At 43.2% G+C, this 26,052-nt stretch overlaps 1 protein-coding gene across 1 annotated transcript in view; it reads right to left on the bottom strand.

Annotated features, from left to right (window-relative positions):
• LOC141055944 (uncharacterized) overlaps positions 1–26,052 on the bottom strand; it is a 183,907-nt gene that overhangs the window by 83,465 nt on the left and 74,390 nt on the right. The window contains 5 exon segments of the mRNA XM_073552642.1: positions 17,828–17,918; positions 19,581–19,678; positions 19,762–19,885; positions 19,968–20,147; positions 20,277–20,425. Of these exon segments, the coding sequence (XP_073408743.1) occupies positions 17,828–17,918; positions 19,581–19,678; positions 19,762–19,885; positions 19,968–20,147; positions 20,277–20,425 (642 nt within the window).

Below are 26,052 nucleotides of genomic sequence, written 5' to 3'. Positions count from 1 at the left end.
ATGGTGCCAGGATGGACGGATCTAGTGAAATAGCGGAAGCCTTTCGGAGTTACTACAACTGTTATGAATGGGTCACCGAGGATAAAAAAACAAAACAAGCTAAGTCACAGAAAATCAGAGAGGTTGGTAACTATGCAAATTGCAGATTCCTGATCTTACCACACAACTAGCAGTAGCCGTGGAGCGTTGCTACGATGTTCCTAGACGCCTTGTCACGGCCGGAGGACTAAATAAGCCTAAAGCAAGAAAAGGGAAAACTAACTGTCCCAGAGCAGACCCCAAAGGAATAGATAGCCCCCACACATGTATTGACGCTGAAACAAGATGAAGGCACAAACACAGGCAGGAAAATAGGCTGAGTAAATGATGGGGCCCAAACTAACTAGACAGGAAAGGAAAGACACTGTCTGCAACCTGCAAAAAACCCTACAAAAATCATGTCCAACACTTCTGATAGCAAAATTAACCCTGAAGTCACTAGACTTCTCCCATTATATCAGCACTCTGAAATATTCTGAGACAGAGCAAAAAGAGACCGAACTAGTAAGGGACAAAAAGCCAATTGGCAAAATACTGATAAATAAGAGTGGAAATTCAGCACAGCCCCCAGCAGGGGCAGGCTGACCACACCAAAAACTGAATAGACCAACAAAATCAAGTGTGAACATTAGCAGAAAAACTTAGCTTTAGATGACTGGAACAGAGCTGAAAACCAAGAGCTGACAAGCCAGAAGGAATCACCAGCAACTGAATAGGGCGTCGGCTGTCTTAAATTCAATCTGAGACTCCTGAGATCCAATCATCATCCTCATTCTCAGGTGGTAGATCTCCACCGATCAAATCAGCCTCTCTACCTCCTGTTACCACCAGAAGGAGTCTGGAAGGAGAACTCACAACTGGTGAACCAGAGAATGAACTCACAACAGTACCCCCCACTTGAGGAGGGGTCACCGAACCCTCATCCATGCCACCAGGCCGATCAGGATGGGCCCGGTGAAAAACACGAACCAATCTATTGGCATGAATATCGGAGGCAGAGACCCAAGAATTATCCTCCTGACCATAACCCTTCCATTTGACCAAATACTGGAGTCTCCGTCTAACCAAACGAGAATCCAATATTTTCTCTACCTCATATTCCACATTACCTTCAACCAACACAGGGTCAGGAGGTGCTGCCATAGGAACCACTGACACAACAAACCACTTCAACAGAGATTTGTGAAATACGTTATGGATCATGAACGTAACTGGAAGAGCCAATCGAAACAAAACAGGATTAAGAATTTCCAAAATCTTATAAGGACCAATAAATCTTGGCTTAAATTTAGGAGATGCAACCTTCATAGGAATATTCTTAGACGACAACCAAACCATATCACCCACTTTAAACCGAGGACCAATGGTCCTATGCCGGTTGGAAAATCGCTGGGCCTTTTCCTGAGAGAGTGACAACTTATCCACTACTTGTTCCCATATCTGCTGCATTCTCTTAACCACAGTGTCCACACCTGGGCAGGACGAAGATTCCACTTGCCCTGAAGAGAATCGAGGATGAAACCCAAAATTACAGAAAAAGGGTGACATCAAAGTGGCAGAACTAGCTCTATTGTTCAGTGCGAATTCGGCCAAGGGCAAAAATGAGACCCAATCATCCTGATCAGCAGATATAAAACATCTCAAATAAGACTCCAAGGTCTGGTTTGTTCTCTCCGTCTGTCCATTGGTCTGGGGATGAAATGCGGAGGAGAAGGATAACTGAATTCCCAGATTGGAACAAAAGGCTTTCCAGAATCTGGAAACAAACTGGACTCCTCTGTAGGACACAATATTCTCAGGAATCCCATGTAACCGAACCACCTGTTGTAAAAACAAGGGCACCAACTCAGCGGAAGATGGCAACTTTGGGAGTGGTACAAGATGGACCATCCTTTTTAAAAAAATCTATCACAAATCACCCAGATAACAGTCATTCTCAGAGACAGGAAGATCAGAAATAAAATCCATTGAGATACGGGTCTATGGCCTCTTGGGCACCGGCAAGGGCATCAGCAACCCACTAGAATGAGAACGGGGTTTAGACTGAGAACAAGTCCCACCGGACTGTACAAAATTCCTGACGTCACGAGATAAGGCAGGCCACCAAAAGGACCGACTCACCAATTCTCTGGTACCAAAAATACCTGGATGACCAGCCAATGCGGAGCAATGAATGTCAGACATCACACTCTTTCTCCACTGGTCAGGAACATACAATTTTCCCATAGGGCAATGCTCAGGTTTATCCTCCTGAAATTTCTCCAGGGCGCGTCTCAAATCGGGCGAAATGGCAGAAAGAACTACCCCCTCACCTAGGATGGTAGTAGACTCGGTCACACTAAGAGAATCGGCAAAGAAACTCCTAGAAAGGGCGTCTGCCATAACATTCTTAGTGCCCGGAAGAAAAGAGACCACAAAATTAAAACGCGTGAAAAACAAGGCCCATCTAGTCTGTCTAGGATTCAAGCGTTTGGCCGACTCCAGATAAATCAAATTCTTGTGATCGGTGAGGACCACAACTTGATGTCTAGCTCCCTCCAACCAATGTCTCCACTCCTCAAATGCCCACTTCATGGCCAACAATTCTCGATTCCCCACGTCATAGTTGCGTTCAGATGGGGATAACTTTCGAGAAAAGAAGGCACAGGGATTCATCTTAGAAGTCACAGGGTCTTTTTGGGACAAAACAGCTCCTGCACCAATCTCAGAAGCATCTATCTCCACCTGAAATGGAAGTGAGACATCAGGTTGCCATAAAACTGGAGCTGAAGTAAATCTCTGCTAAAGCTCCTGAAATGCGGAGACAGCCTCAGGAGACCAATTCAGCACATCAGCGCCCTTCTTGGTCAGATCAGTCAGTGGTTTGACAATACCAGAAAAATTACCTATAAATTTACGATAGAAATTAGCAAAACCCAAAAACTTCTGGAGGGCCTTCAAAGAAGTGGGCTGAACCTAATCATAAATGGCCTGTACCTTGGCCGGGTCCATTTCAATAGTCGATGGAGACAAGATAAATCCCAAAAATGAAATCCTCTGTAAACCAAAGAGGCATTTCGATCCCTTAACAAACAGGGAATTCTCCCTCAAAATCCAGAACACAGTCCGGACGTGTTCCACATGAGAATCCTAATCACTAGAAAAGATCAAAATATCATCCAGAGAGATGATCAAAAACGTATCCACAAGGTCACGGAAAATATCATTCATAAAGGACTGGAAGACAGAAGGGGCGTCTGCCTTAACATTCTTAGTGCCTGGAAAAAAGGAGACCACAAAATCAAAACGCGTAAAAAACAAGGCCCACCTAGCCTGTCTAGGATTCAAGCGTTTGGCCGACTCAAGGTAAATCAAATTCTTTTGGTCAGGGAGGACCACAACTTGATGTCTAGCTTCCTCCAACCAATGTCTCCACTCCTCAAATGCCCATTTCATGGCTAACAATTCCCGATTCCCCACATCATAGTTGCGTTCAGATGGGGAGAACTTTCGGGAAAAGGAGGCACAGGGATTCATTTTAGACGTCACCGGATCTTTTTGGGACAAAACAGCTCCTGCACCAATCTCTGAAGCGTCTACCTCCACCTGAAAAGGAAGTGAGACATCAGGTTGCCGCAAAACCGGAGCAGAAGTGAACCTCCGCTTCAGCTCCTGAAAGGCCGAAACAGCCTCTGAAGACCAATTCAGCACATCAGCACCCATCTTAGTTAAATCAGTCAGTGGTTTAGCAATAACAAAAAAATTAGCTATAAATTTACGATAAAAATTAGCAAAACACAAAAACTTCGGGAGAGCCTTCAAAGAAGTGGATTGAACCCAATCATAAATGGCCTGTACCTTGGCCGGGTCCATTTCAATAGTTGACGGAGACAAAACAAATCCCAAAAATGCAATCCTCTGTACACCAAAAAGGCACTTCGATCCCTTAACATACAAGGAATTCTCCCTCAAAATCCGGAACACAGTCCGAACATGTTCCACATGAGAAGCCCAATCCCTGGAAAAGATCAAAATATCATCCAGATAGATGATCAAAAACTTATCCACAAAGTCCCGGAAAATATAATTCATTAAGGATTGGAAGACAGAAGGGGCATTAGTGAGCCCAAAAGGCATCACCAGGTACTCAAAATGTCCCTCCGGAGTATTAAACGCCGTCTTCCATTCATCCCCATGCTTGATGCGAATAAGATTATACGCCCCCCTGAGGTCAAGCTTAGTAAACCAGCAGGCACTCTTAATTCTGGAGAATAAATCAGACCTCAGAGGTAACGGGTACTGATATTTAACCATCATCTTATTAAGGGAACGATAATCAATACACGGTCTTAATGAACCACCTTTCTTGGCCACAAAAAAAAAAAACAGCACCTAAAGGTGACGAGGATGGTCTAATATGACCCTTCTTCAATGACTCCTTAATATAGGATCGCATAGCATCATGTTCGGGTACTGATAAGTTGAAAAGCCGACCCTTGGGAAATTTACACCCAGGCATCAACTCAATTGCACAGTCATAACTCCTATGAGGAGGCAAAGACGCAGACTTGCTCTCACTAAATACATCATAAAAATCAGCTAGATAATCAGGAATATCATGAGACTGAGGAGAGGTGGAGAAAACAGGTGCGTCCCTAAGAACACACTGACAACCCCAACTCACCACAGACCCAGATTTCCAATCCAAAACTGGATTATGAGTTTGCAACCAAGGAAAACCCAGAACAATAGTATCATGCAGATTATGCAGCACCAAAAATTTACAATTTTTTTGGTGGTCTGGGGCAACTCGTATTGTCACCTGGGTCCAAAACTGAGGTTTATTCTCCGCCAACGGAGTAGCATCAATACCCCTCAAAGGAATAGTCGTCCGCAGCGGCGTCATGGAAAAACCACAACGTTTAGCAAAGTCCAAATCCATCAGTTTCAACGCTGCTCCTGAATCCACAAAAGCCTTCGTGGAAAACGTGGATAAGGAGCAGATCAGAGTAATTGCCAAAAGAAACTTAGGTTGTATACTGCCCACAGCAAATGTGTGTGCAAAACGTTTTTCTCGTTTTGGGCAGACAGAAAAAATATGAGAGGCGTCTCCACAGAAAAAACACAGCTTATTACGCCTTCTAAACTCCTGACGTTGCGCCCTAGACAAAACCCCATCACATTGCATAGGTTCAGACGTTTGTTCAAAAGGTGGCAGCGCCTCCCGTGTAGTTTTACGTTCACGTAAACGCTGATCAACTTGAATGGCTAATGACATAGAATCATCCAGACCAGAGGGAACAGGAAATCCCACCATAACATCTTTTACGGTCTCTGATAAACCCTTCCGAAAGAGAGCTGCCAATGCACTATCATTCCATGTAGTAAGGACCGCCCACTTTCGGAATTTGTGACAGTATAACTCTGCAGAATCCTGACCCTGGTTTAATGCCAACAGTGTTCTCTCAGCTTGATCAACAGCATTAAGTTCATCATACAACAACCCCAAGGCTTGAAAAAATGCATCCACATTAGTCAGAATAGGATTTTCAGGTGTCAGAGAAAAAGCCCAATCCTGGGGATCTCCGAGCAGCAAGATGACGACAATTTTAACCTGCTGCACAGAGCTCCCCGATGAGTTAGGCTTCAAGGCCAGAAATAATTTACAATTATTCTTAAAATTCAGAAATTTAGACCGATCCCCAGAAAACACATCAGGAGTAGGGATCTTAGGTTCAGCAGCATGTGACTGAATGAGGTAGGTGGAAATTCCCTGCACTTCAGCAGCCAGCTGCTCCACACAATTGCTTAATCTCCATTAGGAAAAAGAAAAAAAATTCCTCCTACGGCCCCAGAGAAAAAAAGAGGAAAAAATATATATAAAAAAAAATTGACACTTTTTTTTTTTTTAACAACTTTTGAGTACCCTAGAATCTGCGGTATGGCTGGTGATTCTGTTATGAATGGGTCACCGAGGAGAAAAAAACAAAACAAGCTAAGTCACAGAAAACCAGAGAGGTTGGTAACTATGCAGATTCCTGATCTTACCACACAACTAGCAGTAGCCGTGGAGCGTGCCTACGATGTTCCTAGACGCCTCGTCACGGCCGGAGGAATCATAGAATCATAGAATCGTAGAGTTGGAAGGGACCTCCTGGGCCATCTGGTCCAACCCCCTGCTCAAAGCAGGATTCGCTAAATCATCCCAGTCAGATGTCTGTCCAGCCTCTGTTTGAAGACTTCCATTGAAGGAGAACTCACCACTTCTCGTGGCAGCTTGTTCCACTCATTGATCACACTGTCAAAAAGTTTTTTCTAATATCTAACCTGTGTCTCCTCCCATTCAGTTTCATCTCATTGCTTCTAGTCTTTCCTTGTGCAAATGAGAATAAAGTTGATCCTTCTACAATGTGACAGCCCTTTAGATATTTGTAGACAGCTATTAAGTCTCCTTTCAGTCTTCTCTTTTGCAAACTGAACTAAACTAAACACCAGGAATAAACACCAGGACTAAATAAGCCTAAAGCAAGAAAAGGGAAAACTAACTGCCTCAGAGCAGACCCCAAAGGAATAGATAGCCCCCACACATGTATTGACGGTGAAACAAGATGAAGGCACAAACACAGGCAGGAAAATAGGCTGAGTAAATGATGGGGCCCAAACTAACTAGACAGAAAAGGAAAGACACTGTCTGCAACCTGCAAAAAACCCTACAAAAATCATGTCCAACACTTCTGATAGCAAAATTAACCCTGAAGTCACTAGACTTCTCCCATTATATCAGCACTCTGAAATATTCTGAGACAGAGCAAAAAGAGACCGAACTAGTAAGGGACAAAAAGCCAATTGGCAAAATACTGATAAATAAGAGTGGAAATTCAGCACAGCCCCCAGCAGGGGCTGGCTGACCACACCAAAAAACTGAATAGACCAACAAAATCAAGTGTGAACATTAGCAGAAAAACTTAGCTTTAGATGACTGGAACAGAGCTGAAAACCAAGAGCTGACAAGCCAGAAGGAATCACCAGCAACTGAATAGGGCGTCGGCTGTCTTAAATCCAATCTGAGACTCCTGAGATCCAATCGTCATCCTCATTCTCAGGTGGCAGATCTCCACCGATCAAATCAGCCTCTCTACCTCCTGTTACCACCAGAGGGAGTCTGGAAGGAGAACTCACAACTGGTGAACCAGAGAATGAACTCACAACATACAACTCTGTATATAGTTTAGTCCCACCAGAGTCAATGAAAGATCCCATCGAAGCCTCAGGGAACATCCACAATTTCTTGGCCCAACTTTCACTACCTAAGATCTCTCCCCTTGGGCAATCGATACTTATGAAAGAAATCAAAGCACAAGAGGTCAAAGACACACTAGCGGAAATTCAAAATGGAAAAACCCCGGGCCCCGATCTTAACACAGATATTAAATTATGGGCTAAGATTTTGGCCTCCAGAAATAATCTAGGGTTGGTGGTTCTGGTACACCCTGACCAGGCCGGGTTTATATGTGGAATAGAGGGCAAAGATAACTCTACAAGAGTTATACAGACTATCTCATATGCAAAGCATACAGGTCACGCCATCACGGTCCTCTCTACTGACGCCGAGAAGGCTTTTAACCGGATTAGTTGGCATTATAAAAATTGCGTCTTGCAAAAATTTGCCTTCCCTTCACCATTTATTGAATCTATATTTTAGTAATATATACTTAGCCTACAGCTAGGGTCAGGGTGAATGGAATTCTGTCGGATTCTTTTAAAATCAGAAATGGTACCAGGCAGGGTTGTCCTCTCTCCCCATCCTTATTTGTCCTAGTTATGGAAACGTTGATACAAGCTATTCGACAAAATAGGGACATTAAAGGTATCAAGATTAATCGAATTGAAGTAAAGGCCGCAGCCTTCGCAGATGATTTATTGCTGATGCTCTCTAACCCGGGGACTGCCTTCCCAAAGCTTCTCGAGATATTCTCTTTATTTGGAGAACTCTCTAATTTTAAGATAAACCTCGACAAATCTGAGGCCCTCAATGTTTCAACCAGAGTAGAGGATATTACTATATTAAAAAAAGACTACCCCCTTTAAGTGGCCAAAGGAAAAAATTAAATATCTAGGGGTTTTCATAATGGAAGATCCACATTCCCTTTTCCAGCATAATGTCACCCCCTTATTGGGGAAAATTAAAAATCTCCTTAGCTCCTATAACCTCCCCTTTCTATCCTGGATAGGTAGAGTCAACGTAAACAATTCGTATGTTCTGCTTAAAATCTTCTTTGTAATGAATATGGTTCCAATATCCCTACCGAACTCCTTCTTCAAAACGCTAAACCAAATTATAGCAAGATTTATATGGAAATACAAAAAAGCCAGGCTCCCTTTTAAAACTTTGATATTACCAAAACGGGCTGGGACTTCCAGATTTGGTGTCTTATTATCAAGCCATACACCTGACCAGATGGATAAAATTAGTTCAACGGACAGATCAAGATTCCCAAACACACATCGACACAAAACTTTTAGGTTCAGATGCAAAGAAATTAATATGGACAAATTACCCCACTTCTAAAATTGAATTTGATGATATTCTCCTAATGTCCATTTTAATCAGGCGTTTGCTGATCCCGAACCTTCCACCAGATTGCCATTTTCTTGATAGAATGCCAATAGAGTTAATTCCATATATCTACAACCTGGACTTTACGGATCCCTATGATCTATGGGCATCTCTACCAAATAAACCAATCTCCCACCTTTTGAATAATAAGATTCCTTGCAATAACCTTTAGTCGCTGGAAGCCAAAAAACAAACAAAAAATTTCCACCAACAGATCCACGTCTCCCACTTCATGAAACAAATCCAAAGAGTAATCACCCCCTCCCCCAATTGGCACTGGCTGGACTGACTGACAAAAAAAAGCCACCTATTTCCAAATTGACCTCTAAGATATATGATAATCTCCTTAATTCTAAAATCAATTATACCCCATTATTTCTTCACTCTTGGGAATGGGAACTTAATATCACCTTATCACCAAATGAGAAGCAAATGATTTGTTCCAACTCCCACGGCTTTTCGAGATGCATACTGCTACAGGAATCTGCATACAAAATTTTATCAAGGTGGTATTACACCCCAGAGAGGCTCTTTCATCTAGGCCTATCTGATTCTCCAATGTGTTGGAGATGTGAAAAATTGAGAGGTACTATTACCCATATTTTCTGGACTTGCCAAAAACTTTTAAAGTTCTGGCATGATATCAGTGATGCCTTGAAGGCCCTGGGAGTTTTACACTCTGAACTTGTTGCTTCTGAAGTGCTTTTATCTCTCCCTTCTACAAATTTCAAACCTAAAAAGCACGATATCCTGCCCCCGTTGTTAGGTGCCGCAAAATACTTTAGATTGTTGCACCTGTTATTTTGTTATTTCGTTGCCTCAAAATTTTTGATTTCATATATGCCATCTCTACGACATAAATTTAATGTCTTCCCTAACCCACAGATCTCTAACGACTATATTTTTGTGTGATTTATGTAACTGTGGATATATTTGTCGTGTTTCTTTAAAACTATAAATAAAGAATTACAAAAAAAAAAAATGGATCTTGTACTGTGGCTTTGTTTGGAATATGATTTTTTGGCACAGCCATAGTCTTGAAAGGACCAGTCTCATTTGATTTACATAAGAAACTCCTGCATGCTGTGATTTTTTTTTCCACACGTTTCAGTCACTGAAAAGAAAAATCACTCATCAGCACTGCCCCATTGAAATACATCGGTCCAAGTGCAGTTTGTTTTTTAAGGACAGGACTCGGATCAAAAATACGCTCGAATGAACGAGCCCTAAGAGGAACTGTTGGAACTCTCATCGCTCCTGCTTAACCAACGTAAATGCTATGATCAATCTCCGATTGTGACATATAATTGGCACTGTCCTGGTAGGGCATATTCATCCTCCTGTATAACGTCATCGTAGTGTCCCGATGGATCACCATGGCTGCTTGGGTCCTACTGAAGGTTTCCGTTAACGCCATCTTAGTATACCAAATGGAAGAAGGAAAAGCAAATTATCTGCTGCACTGCTGGTAGATATTCCAAAAAGTGTGATATGGTAAATCTTGTGGTTAAATTGTGGTATTTTCTACATATCTGGAATCATAAATGAAGATACTTGCAAAAATGCCAATTAATATGTTGGCATATTTAGATGCCACCTGTGTCCCCATAGCTGTACCTCTTGTTTTGGTGGTAGATGAAATTTTGGAACTTAAAAAATGTGTTTTTTAAAGTAAACTCTGAACACTCTAGGATGAAGCTTCTATGGCTGTTGTCAATTCTGGTGTCTAGATATAATCCTTTTTGGGATACATAACAGCCCGATATCATGTCATATATTGGAATACAATGATGACACATCTAGGGGATGGAAGAATAGGATTCCCTCCATGTGATACCTTGTAGGAGTTCTATTAGTTGTGTAGAGCCTCTAAGATGGCTGGGTGTAGAGTACATGGGGTTGAGCTTACAAATCAATATAGGAAGAGAGGTTTGTAGTTACTTAATTTATTACCAAAATTATGGGTCTACCTGGAGGATTATTGAGACACTTATGTACTTTTGGGGGTGGCAAAAAAGGGCATGTTAGGGTCCGAAATAATACGACATTTCCTTTCATTCTTATACAAGATACCAGGGATCGGGCTCTATTGAAGAGCTGTAAGTATTCTAATCCTAGTGGTGAGAATGGATTGGTGCTAATCAGGGGACAGTCAAGGGATCACGCAAATATCCCACCACTGCCAACAATTTTGTCAAGTAACAGCCACGGAATCACGCACATCCCACTGCTGCCATCAATTCTAAATTCTTTTTAAAAAAAACTTGCGTATGGTCACCGTCAAACTCTGCAATAACCATAACCCAAGAAAACATAGCTGCCACCACCAATCGTTTTCACAGGCCGATTGGAAACCCATTTCTGGTAACACATGACCTCACAAAGCTTCAGGGATGCGGTTTATAGAGGAAAAGGAACAGAGCTATTAAATTTTATGGTTTTAATCCAACAAGTAGGCAGTGTTTATAAAAAAAAAAAATATACAAAAGATGTTACAAAAAGGGGACAAAACATTACAGTAAATGTAATTACATAAAAATTAAAAGGGAAAATTACTAGACCTAATGTCAGGGAAATGGCGTCGGTCTTCACAGAGAGGAGCGTTCCGCTTGGATTATAGTAGTCCTACAGCAAGCTGTATCTCCCAGATTGTAATTCACAATCTGTATTTATTAGATAAAAGTCACGCCCATATACCTCACCTTGGTGACCTCAGATGGGGCAGGTGAATGGAATCTGGCTAGGCCCCACAAAATAAGGAGATCGCCAACCTTCAGGATATCTGCTCCCTGGAGGTTCCAGGTGGGAAATATTAATACCATATTTGTTATCATGATTTTAGCTTTTGATAGATATGAGACATGACATATATAACGTTATCCATCTGGCTTATATTAATTCAGGGCAGATTGGCAGGATGCACCGCAATACAAGAACATGCATTGCTTTGTCTTGGAGCCACGATGCTGAAAATATGTGTCCCATAGCTATAGCACCTACTCCCGTCACAAATAAACAATACTCATTACTGAAATATGGTGCTATCTCATCTGCCTGTCATACCTTTGAACACTGGAAGACTTATCTCCACAGATGATAAACTTGTAGCCTCTTGCACAGATTTTTCAGGACTTTCCATCTGCTCTCCATCAGATAACCTGCTTTAATTACCTGTTCACAGCAGGGGGTCGTAGATGAACAGGGGTCAGATGTAATGATAAGGGTGACCGATTTTGTGACGCAACAGCGATATTGCTAGCGATCTCGCTACATGTGACACTTACCACCGATCGGCCCCCCTGCTGGATATCGCTGATCGCGCGAGAATGTCCTGCGCTGTTTTCTTCTCGCTAGAGTCCCGCTGGCGCCGACATCATCATCTCTGCCGTCTGACAGATAAGCAACGACCGCCGAGCATCGCTGCATCGCTGGTGAGATCTGCCTGTTTGGCAGCTCACTAGCGACCATTTAGCGATGCACCAGCGATCCTGACCGGGTCGTATCGTTGTCAGGATCGCTGGTGCATCGCTAAATGTAACGGGACCTTTAGAGTGTGAGCTCTTTTTCCCTTCCCTTCAATTTATAATGAAGCCATGCTTGAATCCTCAATGTGACGATGACATGTTCTTTCTCAAGAGATGGCAGCATAGTAGTCAAGGTTAGATAAAATTTTCATAGACTCCCGAATGTAGTCGTTAAAAGCTTTGTATATCTTTACCATACCATGTTTTTGGTATATTTACTTACCAGCAGTGACGCAGATAATCTACTTTTCCTTCTTCCTTTTGGTATTTTATGTTGTTAGATCATTTGTCTTGAGGAGCAACAGCAGCTGGACTGTTATGAATGTGTCACCGAGGAGGATGGCAGGAACAGGCCAAGCCACCAGGAAACCAGAGTGGTTGGTAACTCAGCGAATTGCAGACCCCTGCTCCAACAACACAACTAGCAGTAGCCGTGGAGCGTTCCTACGATGCCCTAGATGCCGCAGCACAGCCGGAGAACTAACTAAGCCTAAAGCCAGAAAGGTGAAATCTAAACTGCCCAGGAGCAGATCCCCAAAGGAATAGACAGCCCCCAAAAATATATTGTCGGTGAGACAAGATGAAACACAAACACAGGCAGAAAATAGACTGAGCAAATGATGGGGCCCAAACTGTCTAGATAGGACAGGACAGAAAAGATTCTGTCTGCAATCACGCAAAAACCCTGAAAAATCCAACACATCTGATATACAAAAAACCTGAGGCCACACGACCTCACCCCCGCTAGATCAGCACTCTGGTGTGAACTGGAAGCAAAGCCAAAGATACTAACATAACAGGGGACTGAACAAACTAGTACAAACTGTAACATATGGAGCGGGGCCCAGCGCTGCCCCCAGCAGGGAGTATGCTGAACCCTCGCAACAAAGCAGAAAGCAAAAAGAAAGGCACAACCAGATTAGATGCAAAGGATTAGCAAAAGAATCACTTAACTGAACCATGCAGATCAGGCAGGAGACTGAAGAGCTCAAAATGCACAAGGAGGAAATCACCAGCAACCACTAAGGGAAGCCTGCTCACTTATATGCTCCCAGCCAATAATGCCAGATTCCCAATCATCATCGTCAGGTGGCAAACTTCCATCAGACTGGCCAGCTCCACTACTCCCAGTAACCACAAGAGGGAGCTCCAGCTCAGAAGTCCGAGCAAGGGAATTCACAACACTGGACGTTCTTATCAGCCTCTTTAAGATTTGTACTTTTTAAAACCCCGCAAGGAGAGTGAATATCACAACACTAATGCCCCATGTATCCGGTCAGTGCCCTATAGTGCGCTCTTTTGTCATCCCACAGCCTATTATCGCCATCTCAGTGCTCATGTGAAGCTGCAGGCTTAGCTTCTTAGTTGTAATGTGCCCCTCTGTCCCCTTTTTGGTGACATATACAGTTTAAACTAAAAAAGAAAAAAAAAAAAAAAAAAAAAACTGTGAAAAGTCCTCTTTAAGTGCCAGGAGATCGGTGGATTTCCAGGTCCTGAGACCCCCACGAGCTGCTTAACCCCTTCCTGACATCCGACGTATTATGCCATCCATGGGACCCGGGCCCCTTTGCCCATGGACGGGATAGTACGTCTACCGCGATCAGCGGCGCCCACGTGGCGAGCGCCGCTGATCGCGGCCGGGTGTCAGCTGATTATCACAGCTGACACCCGGCACAATGTGTCAGGGGCGGTCACGGACCGCCCCCGACACGTTAACCCCTTGCACACCGCGATCAAACACGATCGTGGTGTACCGGGAGTTAAAGGGAAGCATCGGCAGAGAGGGGGCTCCCTCCGTGCTTCCCTGAGCCCCCCACGGCAGCGCAATGTGCAGCGCTGCTGCGGGGGTCTCTTTCCCTACAGGCCCCCGGATCCAAGATGGCGATGGGGGCCTTCGGGGGCCTGCAGGAAGCTGGCTTCCTCAGTGCCTGCAAAGCGCAGGCATGAGGAAGCCTTCGGCACTGCCTGTGACAGATTGCTGATCTGTCACAGTGATCTGTGATGTGACAGATCAGCGATCTGTCACAGGACAGTGATGTCCCACCTGGGACTATGTAATAAAGTAAAAAAAAATAAAAAAAAGTGTAAAAATCATTTAAAAAAAAAAAAAAAAAAAAAAAAATCGCCAAATAAATTAGTAAAAAAAAAAAAAAAAAATATTCCCCAATAAATTCATTTTTTGAAAATAAAAAAAACCCAAAACAATAAAAGTACACATATTAGATATCGCCGCGTCCATAACGACCCGCCCTATAAAACTGTCCCATTAGTTAACCCCTTTAGCAAACCCCTTAAAAAATAAAAAACGAAGCAAAAAATAATGATTTATTATCATACCGCCAAACAAAAAGTGTAATAACGCGCGATCAAGAAGACGCATATAAATATCCATGGTACCGCTGAAAACGTCATCTTGTCCCGCAAAAAACGAGCCGCCACACAGCATCATCAGCGAAAAAATAAAAAGTTATAGCTCGCAGAATAAAGCGATGCAAAAATAATTATTTTTTATATAAAATAGTTTTCATTGCATAAAACCGACAAAACATAAAAAAACGACCTAAATGAGGTATCGCTGTAACCGTACTGACCCGAAGAATAAAACCGCTTTATCAATTTTACCGCACGCGGAATGGTGTAAACGCACTCCCCAAAAAGAAATTCATGAAACGCTGGTTTTTGTTCATTCTGCGTCCCAAAAATATGAATAAAAAGCGATCAAAAAATGTCACGTGCTCGAAAATGGTACCAATAAAAACGTCAACTCGTCCCGCAAAAAATAAGACCTCACATGACTCGGTGAGTCAAAATACGGAAAAATTATAGCTCTCAATATGTGGTGCTGCAAAAACTATTTTTACAATAAAAAGCGTCTTTTAGCGTGCGACAGCTGCCAAAAATAAAAACCGCCATAAATAGTAAATCAAACCCCCCGTTATCACCCCCTTAGTTAGGGAAAAATAATAAAATTAAAAAAAATGTATTTATTTCCATTTTTCCATTAGGGTTAGGGTTAGGGCTAGGGTTAGGGTTAGGGCTTGGGTTAGGGCTTGGGTTAGGGCTGAGATTAGGGTTAGGGGTGTGTTGGGGTTAGGGTTGGAGTTAGAATTGGGGGTTTCCACTGTTTGGGCACATCAGGGGCTCTCCAAATGCAACATGGCGTCTGATCTCAATTCCAGCCAATTCTGAGTTGAAAAAGTCATATGGTGCTCCTTCCCTTCCAAGCTCTGCCATGCGCCCAAACAGTGTTTTACCCCCACATGTAGGGTATCAGCCTACTCAGGACAAATTGCAAAACAATGTTTGCGGTCCAATTTCTCCTGTTACCCTTAGGAAAATAAAAAATTGGGGGCAAAAATATCATTTTTGTGGAAAAAAATGATTTTTTTTATTTTCACGTCCGAGCGTTATAAACTTCTGTGAAGCACTTGGGGGTTCAAAGTGGTCACCACACATCTAGATAAGTTCCGTGGGGGGGTCTAGTGTCCAAAATGGGGTCACTTGTGGGGAGTTTCAATAGTTTAGTACATCAGGGGCTCTCCAAACGCACTTGACACCCGCAGACCATTCCATCAAAGTCTGCATTCCAAAATGGCACTGCTTCCCTTCCGAGCCCCGACGTGTGTCCATACAGTAGTTTTCTCCCACATATGGGGTGTCAGCGTACTCATGACAAATTGGACAACAACTTTTGGGGTCCAATTTCTCCTGTTACCCTTGGGAAAATGAAAAAATTGGGGACCAATTGATCATGTTTGTGGAAAAAATAAGATTTTTTTATTTTCATGCCCGGGCATTATAAACTTCTGTGAAGCCCTTGGGGGTTCAAAGTGCTCACCACACATCTAGATAAGTTCCTTAGGGGTTGTCGTTTCCAAAATGGGGTCATTTGTGGGTGTTTCCACTGTTTAGGTACATTAGGGGCTCTCCAAAGGCAACATAACACCCGCAGACCATTCCATCAAAGTCTGCATTCCAAAACGTCACTACTTCCCTTCCGAGCCCTGACGTGTGTCCATACAGTAGTTTTCTCCCACATATGGGGTATCAGCATACTCAGGACAAATTGGACAACAACTTTTGGGGTCCAATTTCTCCTGTTACCCTTGGGAATATAAAAAAAATGGTGACTAAAAGATCATGTTTGTGGAAAAAATACGAATTTTTTATTTTCACGCCCGGGCGTTATAAACTTCTGTGAAGCACTGGGGGGTTCAAAGTGCTCACCACACATCTAGATAAGTTCCTTAGGGGGTCTATTTTCCAAAATGGTATCATTTGTGGGGGGTTTCCACTGTTTAGGTACATCAGGGGTTTTCCAATCGCGACATGGTGTCCGATCTCAATTCCAGCCAAAAACGTCAAATGGCGCTGCTTCCCTTCCGAGCTCTGCCATGCACCCAAATAGTGGTTTACCCCCACATGTGGGGTATCAGCACACTCAGGAAAAATTGCACAATAACTTTTAGGGTCCTGTTACCCTTGGGAAAATAAAAATTGGGGTGAAAAGATCATTTTTGTGGAAAAAATATGATTTTTTAATTGTACCGCTGTACGTTATAAACTTCTGTAAAGTCCTTGTGGGTTCAAAGTTCTCACCACATATCTAGATAAGTTCCTTGGGGGGTCTAGTTTCCAAAATGGGGGCACTTGCAGGGGGTTTCCACTGTTTAGGTACATCAGGGACTCTCCAAACGTGACATGGCGTCCGATCTGAATTCCAGCCAATTTTGCATTGAAAAAGTCAAACGGCGCTCCTTCCATTCTGAGCTCTGCCATGCGCCAAAACAGTCGTTCCCCCCCACATATCAGGTATCAGCGTACTCAGGACAAATTGCACAATAACTTTTGCAGTCCAATTTCTCCTGTTACCCTTGGTAAAATAAAAAAAATTGAACCTGAAGTATTTTTTTTGTGAAAAAAGTTAAATGTTCATTTTTTTTTTTTAAATATTCAAAAAAATTCCTGTGACGCACCTAAAGGGTTAATAAACTTCTTGAATGTGGTTTTGAGCACCTTAAGGGGTGCAGTTTTTAGTATGGTGTCACTTTTGGGTATTTTCTATCATATAGACCCTTCAAAGTGGCTTCAAATGTGATGTGGTCCTAAAAATAAAATGGTGTTGTAAAAATGAGAAATCGCTGGTCAACCTTTAACCCTTATAACTTCCTAACAAAAAAAATGTTGGTTCCAAAATTGTGCTGTTATAAAGTAAACATGTGGGAAATGTTAGTAATCAAGTTTTTTGTGTGCCATATCTCTGTGATTTAAGGGCATAAAAATTCAAAGTTGGAAAATTGCGAAATTTTCAAAATTTTCGCCAAATTTCCATTTTTCTCACAAATAAACGCAAGTTATTTGAATGAAATTTTACCACTAACATGAAGTACAATATGTCACGAGAAAACAATGTCAGAATCACCGGGATCCATGGAAGCGTTCCAGAGTTATGACCTCATAAAGGTACAGTGGTCAGAATTGTAAAAATTGGCCCGGTCATGAACGTGCAAACCACCCTTGGGGGTGAAGGGGTTAACAAACTGCTGTAAGGAGCACTGCTTGTGAGGTAGGTGCACAAAACAGAGCACAAATTCAATAAAAAGTCTGCAAAATCGAAAACAAAACTGCACCAAAAGGTGAATAAGTACATAGAGAGTCTACTACTCACCTGAGCGGTTATCTGTAGGAATCTCTTCTTTACACCACTCATCACCCCTCACATATGTCTCTGTAGTATTATTATGGGTCAGATCTTCACCCTGAAACACATATTGTAATAGTCACAGACAGATGGAGAAGTCCCATCTATGATCAGCTCTAACCCTGCCATCTCCACCGTTCTCATTACACAAGTATAAAACATAATACTAGTGGACAGTGGCATAACTACAAAGTGCGAACTTTCAAATGGGGGCCCCCCCATACCAAAATACACGCACATCTCCGCTCTGTACACCTCGTACACGTGCGGCTCCGCTCCGTACACCTCGTACACACACAGCTCTGCTACATCACCCCTGTAAACCCCTCCTGACCTCACACATAAACTTCCCCTCATCCAGCACCATGACAACCAGCACAGCAGAGTCCTGCAGACACCAAAGCCCCTGATCATGTGATCCCTGACTCCTCCCCTCCTGTGACCTCTTCACAGGTCCTGTGCGCACATTGGAGAAAACAGCCTAGCGACGGGCTGCTGTCAGTGCGGTGGGTCTCTGCGGGAGGGCGACGATGGGGTGCATGGGGGGCGTGGCGGCTCAGTGCAGTGCGGGACACGAGTGGGTGGGGGTCAAAAATGAGACTGTCCCGCGAGAATTGGGACGATTGGGTGATATGCCTGCCGGGCCCCTGACTCCCTCTGGGCTTGGTCGCAGTGGCGACTCCTGCAACCGTGGTAGTTACGCCCCTGCTGGTGAATAAAACAAGTGTTGTGAATTCTCTTTCTGGGCTCCTCTGGTGGTTGCTTAAGGTAGTGGAGCTGATCAGATTGACAGAGGTGTTGCGAGTTCTCTTTCTGGGCTCCCTCTGGTGGTTACTGGAGGTAGTGGAGCTGGTCAGACTGACAGAGGCTTGTCACCTGATAATGACGACTGGAGATCTGGGGTTTCTGACTGGAGTATTTAAGACAGCTGACTTCCTTCAATCTCTGCTGGTGATTTTCTTCCTGTGCCTTCTGAGGTCTGATGTCTCCTGCTCTGTTCCTGCATGGTTCAGCTAAGTGGTTCATTTGCTCATCTTTTTGCATTTGATCTGGTTTTGTCTATCTCTGCTTTGTGCGGGTCAGCTTGCTCCTGCTGGGGCTGTGCTGGATCACAGCCCATATGTTACTGCTTGTGTCAGTTTGTTCTGTTCCCTGTTATATTGGGATCTTTTTGCTTTGCTTCCAGTATATACCAGTGTGCTGATATAGTGGGGGCGAAGTCGTGTGACTTCAGTGTTTTTTTGTGCATCAGACGTGTTGGATTTTTCAGGGTTTTTTGCGTGATTGCAGACAGTGTCTTTCCTTTCCTGTCCTGTCTAGTCAGTCTGGGCCCCATCATTTGCTCAGTCTATTTTCCTACCTGCACTTGTGTTTTCATCTTGTCTCACCGACAATATATGTTTGGGGGCTATCTATTCCTTTTGGGGTCTGCTCCGGGGCAGTTTAGATTTCACCTTTCTTGCTTTAGGCTTAGTTAGTTCTCCGGCTGTGACGAAGCGTCTAGGGCATCGTAGGAACGCTCCATGGTTACTGCTAGTTGTGGGATAGGATCAGCGGTCTACAATCCGCTTAGTTACCAACCTCTCTGGTTTTCTGGGGGCTTAGCCTGGTCCGGCTATCCTCCTCGGTGACCCATTCATAACAACAAGACTGAACACAAGACCTTCACAGCCGTCTACACATCATAGGGGAGATCTCATGACACCTTCTCTCCACCTACCTGATGATCTTGAGGAACATTGGGATCTTCTGGTTTACAGTCCTGTGGAAGAAGAGGTTGGGGACATCTCTCTGGTGTTGTCCTCTTACTGGATAGAACTGGAGGAGACACATACAGAGACTGAATTCATTCTTTACATACAGATAATTATAGGCCGTGTGTATTTAGTCATGTCTATTACCTGGTGATGTGAGGGGCTGGGGAACCTCCATCATGACGTCCTTGCACAGATCTTTGTGTCCTTCTAAATACTCCCACTCCTTCATGGAGAAATAGACGGCAACATCCTGACATCTTACAGGAACCTGACACATACAATGATACCGTCATCCCCCGATCCCTTCATAGCGTTACTGTATAATGTCCCAGCATTCCCAGCAGTGTCACCTCTCCAGTCAGCAGCTCAATCATCTTGTAGGTGAGTTCTAGGATCTTCTGGTCATTGATGTCCTCATGTATCAGGGGGTGAGGTGGAGACCCCGTGATTGGGCTCAGGGGTCTTCCCCATCCCTCAGACATATGGTCCTGACAGCGCTCACTAGAGGTCTTCTTCACTACTGTGTAATCCTGGTTATGGAGAGACACATTAATAAATCTCACTACAGACATTTCCAGAGTCCTCACCTCTCCAGTTCTGTCCATCTGTTATTCCCATAGATAAGAATGATGAAATGTGAAGTCACCAGAGACTCTCACCTCTCCAGTAAGCCGGAAGAGGATCTCTAGGGTGAGGTTTAATATCCTCTCCGCCATCTTGTCCCTGTCCCTATTCATCCTTGACGGGTCAGTCAGGAAAATTCTCTTATATAGAAGATCTCCACTGAAAAGGTCCAGTATTGTGGGACCTGAATGAGGAGAAGATGGAAAATCATAAATAATCCAATGAAATAATACAATTACTGGAGACTTTAAATTCAGTCACTAGCAACAAAAATTATGCTGATATGTCTAGCACGTGACTATTTTATAAGTGTTTTGTCATGATCCATGATTACCCTCACCCAGAAAGCACTCCACGGCTCAGCACCTCCCTACATCTCCTTCCTCATCTCAGTCTACCACCCTACCCATGCCCTCTGCTCTGCTAATGACCTGAGGTTAGCATCCTCAATAATCAGAGCCTCCCAGTCCCGTCTCCAAGACTATGCACATGCTGCGCCAATTCTTTGGAAAGCACTTCCCATGTCAATACGATTAGTCCCCAATCCCTACAATTTTAAGCGTGCCCTGAAAACAAACTTATTCCGATTGGCCTACCGCCTCAATGCATTAACATAATCTATCCCTGTGTGGCAAAGTCAAAACTTTTACCATAACCAGGTTCCCCGCATCATGTTCCCATATGCATTATGCATCTATTAGCCCTCTGTGTTTGTACTGTTACACACTCAACATTATGGCTGGTCCATACAATGAAGGCAACTGTTACCACCCACCTTTCGTGTCTCCCCTTTTTTCCTCATAGACTGTAAGCTTGCGAGCAGGGCCCTCATTCCTCTTGGTATCTGTTATGATCTATGTGATTATTGTTATGCTGTAATGTCTATGGTCTGTAAAAGTCCCCTCTGAAATGTAAAGTGCTGCGGAATATGTTGGCGCTATAGAAATAAAATTATTACTATTATTGATCCAGACCGGGTTTTGGGTCTTGTCTCTCCTTTCCTGGTCTGGTCATGTCAGGGGTTAACTTTCTCTACCTCGTTCCGGTGTCGGGTCAGCTATTTCTCCGCGCTGCATCCTGCAGGCAGTGCCAATTATATTTCCTGCCTATTGTGTGCGTAGTTGGCCCTGATGAAACCCTGATTTGTCCTGCTGGATTCAGCTGACTTTGCCTGTGTCTGTGCTCTCCTCTCCTACCCGTCTCAACTCTGTGTGTCCCTGGGTGTTTGGAATCGCTGGGACTCGACTCTGCTTTGACTCTGACTTGATTCTGTCTCTTCCTTCTGGTACTTCTACAGACCGGCACTGACCTTTTGGCGATCCTCTGACTTTGTGTTTGGGATTTCCTTGGTACTACACTACTTTCTGGTCTCGATCCGGCTTGTCTGACTATTCTGCTGCCACCTGGTGGTAGCCTCGTTGCAGTTCTGCTGTCTGCTCTGAGCAGGACTTCAGCCCTCTCCCCACTCTGCTGCCATCTAGTGAAGTTTGCGTTACTCTGCATTTACCTGTAGTGTGACATGTTTATTGAAGTGATTTTCAGTGTTCACCATTGTGACCGTGGTTTGGGATTTCCATGTGATTTTGGCCGATACATCAACTGTAACTTTATAAAAAGTAGAACATTTGTCTGAAATGTGCTCCAGTTCATCCTAGAGCTACTTTATGTATCACAGATATTTTGGTGCAAATTTTGTGATATTTAGCAAAACTTGACACTTTTTGCTAAGAGCATTTTTCTTTTGCACAAAATGAATGAACCACTTGCACGGCTTTGAAGAATTTGGAGCCAAAACCTTCAATGAGCGCCACAAGACCAAAAAAGAAAAGTGACTTTAAGAAAACAAAAACTGAGGTCAGTGAGAGAAAAGCTCCATAACATGCGAGCGCGAGGACCCTGTAAACCTACTCTTATGATTTCAAGGGACGATTTATTATTCTGGAATCATCCGCAATTTCTCATGGACTCCCCTTCTTGGAGCATGATTGCTAATTCAACAATTGAGTACATAAAATCCATTACTTCTGTGAAACCTGTGGAGGTGTACTGCAAGAGAGGTAGGAGAGGAGGCATCCTGGCATGCCTTCAGAGGAGAGGGTTCAGAACAGCTCTTCCTTCACTCCACTTGGCTAATGTCCGTTCCTTATCTAACAAAATGGAGGATCTGAGCTTACTTTGTAACATGAGATCTGATATGGCCAATTCAGCTGCTCTTTGTTTTACTGAGACCTGGTTGAATGAGACCATCCCTGATTGTAGTCTGGATCTACCTGGTTTTGTTATCTACAGAGCTGACCGTGATTGTGTAGCTTCAGGTAAACAAAGGGGGGGTGGGGTATGTTTCTACATCAACACTAGCTGGTGCTGTGATGTTAACATACTGGGAAAAGGTTGCTCTCCAGATCTAGAGTACCTTGCACTCAATTGTAGACCATTTTACTCTCCAAGAGAGTTTTCATCTATGGTTCTGGTTGCAGTATATATTCCCCCTCAAGCATCTGTTAAAGCTGCTATTGGTGAATTAGCATGCAAAATATCAGAATGGGAGAAAGGATCTCCAGAAGCATTTGTGATCGTAATGGGGGACTTTAACAAAGGAAAACTCAACCTGGATCTCCCCAAATTTACTCAACATATAAACTGCTTCACGAGAGAGAACAATACGCTTGATCACTGCTATACAGTCATAAAAGGGGCCTACAGGGCAGTGAGGAGAGCAGCAGTGGGCTTTTCAGATCATTGTCTAATTCATTTAATTCCAGCCTACAGGCAAAGGTTGAAAACATCCAAACCTACAGTTTATACAAAGAAGACATGGTCTGAGGAGGCAAAATTGCAACTACAAGCATGCTTTGAATGCACGGACTGGGAGGTATTCCAGGAAACATGCAGTGTCCTCATATATTCGTTTTTGTGAAGACACGTTTATTCCATCCAAATCTGTCCACTTTCGGGGAAACAACAAGCCGTGGTTTACAAATAAAGTCAGGTTGATCCGTAAGAGAAAAGAGGAGGCTTATAAAGCAGGCGATATTACTGAATTCAAGAAACTTAGGAACTCGCTATCTAAAGAGATCAAGTTAGCCAAACACGAGTATGCAAAGATTCTGGAGGAAAGGTTCTCATCAAAAGATACTAGATCTGCATGGAGAGGATTAAGAGAGGTCACCAATTATAAAAGCCACCCCACTATAGTGAACCCCAGCAGAAGTCTGGCAGCAGAGTTAAATGAATTCTACTGCAGATTTGAGGCAAGCTCTACACACAGTGGCTATTCATCTCTAAGCTCCTCAGTCTGTTCATATAAAGATCATTCATTGTGCAACACCCAAGTAGTGATCTCCGAGGCAGAGGTGATACGCATCCTGAAGGGACTTAAGGTCAAAAAGGCACCTGGCCCTGATGGTGTATCTCCAATGTGTCTGAAAGTATGTGCTACCCAGCTTGCCCCTATACTGACAAATATATACAATGTGTCACTGAAAGTGCGTTGTACCTCAGTGTTGGAAAAATTCCACAATTATCCCTGTCCCCAAGAAAGTGGGATCCTCTGAGTTGAACGACTATAGACCAGTAGCACTCACATCTGTAGTTATGAAAGTCTTCGAAAGAATTATGATGTCCCACCTGATAAAATTCACGCAGAAGCTATGGGACCCGCTTCAGTTTGCCTATAAGGAGAATCGTTCGGCAAACGACACTGTCAATCTGGCACTGAAGTACATTTTGGATCATACAGATGAACTGCACTCATATGTCCGGATTCTTTTCATGGACTTTAGCTCAGCGTTCAATACCATTGATCCGAATTTACTTCATAAGAAAATGGTAGCTCTTGGAGTCCCTCTCAACTTATGCTTGTGGATTTATAACTTCCTGACAGCCAGGATACAGAGTGAAAAAGTTGGACCATTCACTTCGGACACCTTGGTCACAAACATCGGGGCACCTCAGGGGTGTGTTTTGTCCCCGTTACTGTTTTCTCTCTATACGAATGATTGCATCTCTTCAGCAGACTCAGTAAAAATCTTGAAATTTGCCGATGATGACACTGATTGGTCTCATCAGGGGAAATGCTGAAGACTTGTATCGGAGTGAGGTGGAAAGAATATGTGACTGGTGTAAAGCCAATAATCTTGTACTCAACACTAAAAAAACTGCTGAGATGGTTGTGGATTTTAGGAAAGATCAACATGAGATACTTCCAATCTACATCCATGACGAAGTGGTTCTTAGGGTCACAGAGACCAAATTCCTTGGTGTTATCATCTCTCATGATCTTAAATGGGGGAAAAACGTGGATGCTGTTATAAGAAAAGCACAACAGAGGATGTTCTTCCTGTGTCAGCTGAAAAGATATGGTTTGTCTAAGAATCTGCTGATCTTATTCTTTAATGCTGTCATCAGATCTGTGATTTGTTCCTCTCTGATAGTCTGGTATGGGGGAGCCACTGCGCATGACAAACTCCGCTTACAAAGGACTTTCAAAACAGCAGAGAGAATTATAGGTTCCCCCTTGCCTAAAATCCAGGATCTTTATGATAAGAGTATTCGATCCCACGCATTGAAAATTTCATCCGATCCCTCTCACCCAGGACACTCCTCATTCCAACTACTCCCTTCAGGACGTCGCTTCAGAGTCCCCAAATGCAGCACCAACCGCCATATGAACAGCTTCTATCCACTCTCTGTTCAACAATTAAATCGTCATGTGTAGACTATATACTGTATCTGTCTTGTTAGATGTTACTTGTTGTATCTGTTGTTATATATTATGTTGCCTCTTTGCCACAAAGAATTCCTTGTATATATGTAATATGTACTTGGCGATAATAAATTTGATTGATTGATTGATTGACATGTCACTCGTGCATCCCCAAAACTCTATGCATATTCAGGCACCCTAGGCAAACTCGAGTAACGAGAATTTCCGCTCTTCACTAATTATTATTTATCAAATGTCAGAATTTTATAAGTTACTAAAATAATTAACAGAGAATTATATTCCTGGTTAGATGCGCGTTTGTAGACAATGTTCGGCCCTGGCTGCAGTTATATATTATACTGCGATGAGTTCACCATCTCGAGTCCAACATGGAGTCTACACCTCTGCTACCGGTGCCTAGTATTGGCTGCGGTCCTGAGGTCCCGACTCAGAGTTATCACTGTGCTGTCTGTGGTGCTACATAGGACTGCAGGTGACATTACTACATTATCTGTGGTGTTACATAGGACTGCAGGTTACATCTACTACATTATCTGTGGTGTTACATAGGACTACAGGTGACATAACTACATTTTCTGTACTCACAGACTTACCACCATGCTGTCTGTGGTGTTACATAGGACTGCAGGTGACAGCTACTACATTATCTGTGGTGTTACATAGGACTGCAGGTGACATCTACATTATCTGTGGTGTTACATAGAACTACAAGTGACATCTACTACATTATCTGTACTCTCAGACTTATCACCATGCTATCTGTGGTGTTACATAGGACTGCAGGTGACATCTACTAAATTATCTGTGGTGTTACATAGGACTGCAGGTGACATCTACTAAAATATATGTGCTGTTACATAGGACTGCAGGTGACATCTACTAAAATATATGTGCTGTTACATAGGACTGCAGGTTACATCTACTAAAATATCTGTGCTGTTACATAGGACTACAGGTGACATTACTACATTATCTGTACTCACAGACTTATCACCATGCTGTCTGTGGTGTTACATAGGACTGCAGGTGACATTACTACATTATCTGTACTCACAGACTTATCACCATGCTGTGGTGTTACATAG

The sequence above is a fragment of the Dendrobates tinctorius genome, unplaced genomic scaffold (assembly GCF_039654945.1).
Source record: "Dendrobates tinctorius isolate UK_male_01 unplaced genomic scaffold, ASM3965494v1 ptg000192l, whole genome shotgun sequence".
In the NCBI taxonomy this organism is placed as follows: Eukaryota; Metazoa; Chordata; class Amphibia; order Anura; family Dendrobatidae; genus Dendrobates; species Dendrobates tinctorius.
The sequence above is the reverse complement of the archived record's forward strand: the minus strand, read 5'-3'. Positions and strand labels throughout refer to the sequence as shown.